This window comes from Penaeus chinensis, chromosome 32, assembly GCF_019202785.1.
Source record: "Penaeus chinensis breed Huanghai No. 1 chromosome 32, ASM1920278v2, whole genome shotgun sequence".
Lineage (NCBI taxonomy): Eukaryota > Metazoa > Arthropoda > Malacostraca > Decapoda > Penaeidae > Penaeus > Penaeus chinensis.
The window spans coordinates 2,147,376-2,152,375 of record NC_061850.1 but is presented as its reverse complement, the minus strand read 5'-3'; the positions used below and the strand labels follow the sequence as shown (position 1 = coordinate 2,152,375).

General features: G+C 51.3%; 1 protein-coding gene across 5 annotated transcripts in view; it reads right to left on the bottom strand.

Annotated features, from left to right (window-relative positions):
* Window positions 1-5,000, bottom strand: part of LOC125042721 (serine/threonine-protein phosphatase 6 regulatory ankyrin repeat subunit A-like) — a 10,028-nt gene that overhangs the window by 651 nt on the left and 4,377 nt on the right. For all 5 annotated transcript variants that reach the window (XM_047638546.1, XM_047638547.1, XM_047638548.1 and 2 more), the window contains exons 4-8: window positions 3,983-4,380; window positions 3,457-3,756; window positions 2,923-3,228; window positions 2,210-2,629; window positions 1-1,242 (exon numbers count right to left, since the gene is read on the bottom strand). The exon at window positions 1-1,242 is cut by the window's left edge and continues 651 nt beyond it. In XM_047638546.1, coding sequence (XP_047494502.1) covers window positions 1-1,242; window positions 2,210-2,629; window positions 2,923-3,228; window positions 3,457-3,756; window positions 3,983-4,380 — 2,666 coding nt within the window. The remainder of the gene's footprint in view (window positions 1,243-2,209; window positions 2,630-2,922; window positions 3,229-3,456; window positions 3,757-3,982; window positions 4,381-5,000) is intronic.

The window sequence follows — 5,000 nt, the reverse complement described above, 5'->3', positions numbered from 1 at the left end:
TACCTCGGCTTCGCTGAAGCTCAGCCTCCACTCCCCATCAGAGGTGTTGCTGAGGTAGACCAGATGGAGGTCGTCGGGCGTGAGGTAGGGCCTCCTGATGCGCGGGTGCCAGGGGGCAGACACGATGGGTACGAAGTCCACGTTCACCAGCAGGAGAGGGTAGCACGTCCCCTGCCACGCGAGGGCCATCGTCGAGCCCACCTGATTCCTCCTCAGGCCGGGGGGCACGAGACTCACCCTCTCGTCGTAGATACTATTTTTAGACAGGGATTTTTCTATCAGTTCGTGAAAGGTGTCGATCAGCTTGCAGCCTTGGAAGCTGTCGTGGGGCGTCTGCACATTCAGCTTTAGTCTGTGATCTGGCATCTCAGCAGCACTAAGTTCAGATACGCGGAGATGGAAGTCCGAGGAACTGTTGAGCACAAGACTAATATCAAACTCGTCGGGAGCGTAGAGTCGGGTTCCGTCGGCCGAGCTCCCGACCAGCCGAATTTCTCCTGCGAACAAGCTATTTTGGCCGCGAATCTTGTCCGCTATCATTTCACACTCCTGTAATACAGCGTCTCGGACCTCCTTCGCTTCCCCGCTGTCGAAATCGACCGAAATATCATTCATTTCGTCGACTACCTCGGAAAGCCTGATATTTTTCAGTATCTTTCGCATAGCATTACCCGGATCATTACTTTCCCATCCCTCATCTTGAGAATCGTCCGGGATATTGTCTTTTTTGTGCAGTTGTAGATAACGCTTAAAATTTTCGCAAATCTGGCTTGGCGTGGTTCCGGCCCTGCACCGCTCCTCGTGACGGGAAACGGACGCTATGTACTGAAAAGTGACGATGTGGCCAAACATGGCCGCGAGGTGGAGGGCCGTGTGGCCATAGCGATCGGTAAGGCGAGGGTTGGCACCGCGATTCAGCAACAGGGCCACGATATTGGTATTCCCGTGAGCAGCTGCCTGGTGGATGGCGGAGGATGAGGTGGGGGCATCCACCACCGCGTCGCAGGGGACCTTGCCCACGGTGAGGAGTAAGAAAGAGAGCTGAGGCAACCCTCGCTGACACGCTAAAAGGAGGGCATCAGGACCCCGCGAGCCGAGGTCAGGAGGGGGGGTACCTTGGGCATAAGCGGTGTACAAGCTGGACTGGATTTTCAGGATATCCTCCAACTGAGCCTTGTCTCTATTGTCTTTCATCCTCTCGTGGCAAGCCTGTAGTTTGCGGACCTCTTGGTAAAACAGACACTGAAATGACAAAAAAGTGCCATTCGGTAAAAAAAAAAAAAAAATTATATCGACTCCCTCTGAAGTTACACAATAAAGTATATATGAACTACAGGAGAGTAACGACATAATGCAGCAGAGAGACACACATAGCATTTGTATTCCTCTTTTGGTCAGGCAGTTAGAAAAGTTAGAGGAATCACGTCTAAACACGAGGAAGTTCCTGGTCCACCATTTTTTTAGCTGTTTGCTGTTTACGGACTTTGGCAAAGATAGCCAGAGGAAAAGTAATTTTGTATTAGACCGGATACAAAGACAATATCATATTCTACTGAGGATGAACTCTCTCTCTCTCTCTCTCTCTCTCTCTCTCTCTCTCTCTCTCTCTCTCTCTCTCTCTCTCTCTCTCTCTCTCTCTCTCTCGATCTCTCGATCTCTCTTTTCTCCTCCTCCTTCTCCTCTCTCTCCTCTTCTCTCTCCCTCTCATCCTCTCTCTCTCTCATCCTCTCTCTTTCTCTCTCTCCCTCCTCCTCTCTCTCTCTCTCTCTCTCTTTCTCTCTCTCTCTCCCTTTACCCCCCTTCCTCCCTTTCTCCCCTTCTCACTCTCTCTCTCTGTCGTATCCTCTCTCTCTCTCTTTCTCTTTCTCTTCTCTCTCTCTCTCTCTCCCTCTTTCCCTCACTCTCTCCCTCTCTCCCGCTCTCTCTCTCTCTCTCTATCTCTCCCTATCTCTATCTCTATCTCTATCTCTATCTCTATCTCTATCTCTATCTCTATCTCTCTCTCTCTCTCTCTCTCTATCTATCTATCTATCTATCTATCTATCTCTCTCTCCCTCTCTCTCTCTTAAAGTTGTGTTTATGTTAATATTTCTAGGGAAGGGGGTCCATAGCTTCCATCAGATTCTGGAAGGGGTCCGTGATTCTAAGAAGGTTAAGATACATTGCTTTAGAGGCCGTAGGTTGAAAAGTCTACGGGGTCACAACCCACCTGTTCGAGTTCCTCCATCGCGTGCGACTGCATCACCTCTTTCATGTACTCCAGGTCTCGCACGTAAGGAGAGCCCCCGAGGTACTTCAGTAGCGTGGTGGCCAGCTTCAAGTGTCCTGCCTGCAATGCAACGTGCAGCGGCGTCAATCCTCGGCTGTCGCTCTGGAAGGCCAGCGCCCCCACAGTCTGCAGGAAGGTCATCGTCAGGACACAGTTATGCTTTGCAGCGGAAGTCATGAGGTCAGCCAGGGAAGGGCTTGAAGGGGCGTGGGAGACTTTCCAACTGGCTTGCCACGGCTTGCGTAGGGTAAGGGTGTTCAGTATGTGGTTGATGCCCTGACGGAGAAGACCTGCGCCTTCGTCAGGTTCCGGGGAGTTCTGGAGACGGCGTAATTCGAACTTCAGCTGGGTCTGGTAGGCCTGGAAAGTGCAGGTCATGAATCGCATGAGAGAGAGTGGTATTGATAGGACCTTAAACTGTATTCTCGCATATGAGTTATCATCGAAACATGAATCCGTATAACGGGTATGATTGAGAATCATAGACATCTTGCGATTTATGTGTGTATGTGTGTGTGTGTATGTGTGTGTGTGTGTGTGTGTGTGTGTGTGTGTGTGTGTGTGTGTGTGTGTGTGTGTGTGTGTGTGTGTGTGTGTGTGTGTGTGTGTGTGTGTGTACAGTAATACATATTCCTTCTGCAGTATGTCCTCACCCTTGTAACCACAACCTTGAGGAGGACCATGGCGTCGCTGCTCCTCCAGACGACCTGCAAGGGCGACGTGCCCTCGCGAGGAGCAGTGAGGCTCGCTCCCGCTGCCAGGAGGAGGCTGACGATGTTGGTCCTGTCGAGGGAGATGGCCAGGTGGAGGGCGTGGTAGGGGACCTCGCCCACGGGCTCTATGGGCGCCCCGCGGAGCAACATTTTCGTGACTTCCTTGGCGTCGTTGCTTGTGGAGATGTGGCTTATGAGTTCTTTGTAGAGTTGGCATTTCTCTTCGTAGTTTGAGGCTCGGCAGTCCTGGAAATTGGCATGCGGGTTCATTAAAAGTCCTTTGTGTCTTTTTGAGGTATGGAGGAGGATAGCATTCATATTTTTCGTTTGAGTTTGTTTCGGTCAGCAAGCGTCACATACACGTATATGAATTAGATCATCGATATAAAAAAGGAAAAAATGCCCATGAAACAAGGATCAGTACGTCATGGAAGGGCACGAGACAACCCAGCGTCAGCGCGTCAATGCCGTCACCTCAGAGCTCAAGGCTGAGGTCAGGAGTTCGCGGAGTCTGTCCGATCGAACCAAGTCGTGCGGCATCTTGTCCTCGTAGTCCAGGACGCCCGGAAACATCCCGCAGGAGAGGAGGACCCGGACGGCTTCCTCATTGTCACATTCGGCAGCCACGTGTAGGGGCGTCCGGCCGTTATGGTCGCGGAAATACACACCGACCAGGTCCTTCTCCAGATTGCTGAGCAGGAGGTCCTTCTTGCCGTCCTCTGCCCAGCGCATGATCAGCGCGCCGCACTCGTTGTAGTGGGCCATGCACGTGTTCTGCAACGCATGCATTCTTTACGAAGGCGTCGGAAAAATCTGATTTTGTTTGCACAAAAGTTTGTTTCTTCCCCTATTTATACATATACATACATACTTCTATATACTACATGTGAGTTTGTATGTATGTGTAAGAAAAAGGGAGAGTTAAATTGAGACACATCGTTCCAAATGTGACCCAAATGTTCCACGAGCGCTTTCACTCCGACGGCGCCTCCAAACTTACCGCGTGGACGAGCCACGTCGTTTCGCCCGGGATCTGTTTCTTGAGCCAGTCCACCACCTCCGACCGCCCGTGGATCATAGCCAGGTCGAGGGGCGTGAGACCATTTTGATCCTGGCAGGTGACCGGCAGCCCAGCGCGCACCAGCATCTGGGTCACGCTCAGACTGCCGGACTGAGCTGCCTGATGGAGCGCCGTCCGATTCTGGAAGGTCAGGGCTTTGACTTTGGCGCCGCGGCGGATAAGCGCCTCCGCCACGCCCAGGTGGCCGTTGAGGGCGGCCATAAATAGGGGCGTGCGGCCGTTCTCGTCTCTGGCGTCTATGTTGGCGTCGTAGGTGATGAGAGCCTCGACTATATCTGCGTGGCCTTCCTGGGCTGCAAGATGCAACGGTGTGGTCTCTGGAAGGCAATTGGGGTTTCTTTTTACTCGAAGTGCTTATTCCATAGACATTCTTTATATATTCCTCTCTCTCTCTCTCTTTCTCTATCTATCTATCTATGTATAACAATCCTCCCTGACCTGGCCTCGAACCTAGGTCACTCCGGGTATGAGACCGGAGGGCCAGCACTAAACCAACCATGCCACACGACCCACTAAAAGGAGCGTGCAACTAGGATCTAACTAGCTTCCATAGACATTACCTATCTACTCATACATGAGTAATAATTGCGAGGTTTTACACACACTCCCCGTGGGCACTCGGTGGAAATTGGTTTTGAAATTCGAAACCAGATATTGAGGTGTGTATATATATAGGGCATGGTTGGTTTAGTACTGGCCCTCCGGTCTCATACCCGGAGTGACCTAGGTTCGAGGCCAGGTCAGGAGGGATTGTTATACATCTATATCAATGCGGTATTGCATTACTCCATCTTACTATATATATATATCTATCTCTATCTCCCTTCCTCTCTCTTTCTCTTCTCTCTCTCTCTCTCTCTCTCTCTCTCTCTCTCTCTCTCTCTCTCTCTCTCTCTCTCTCTCTCTCTCTCTCTCTCTCTCTCTCTCTCTCTCTCTC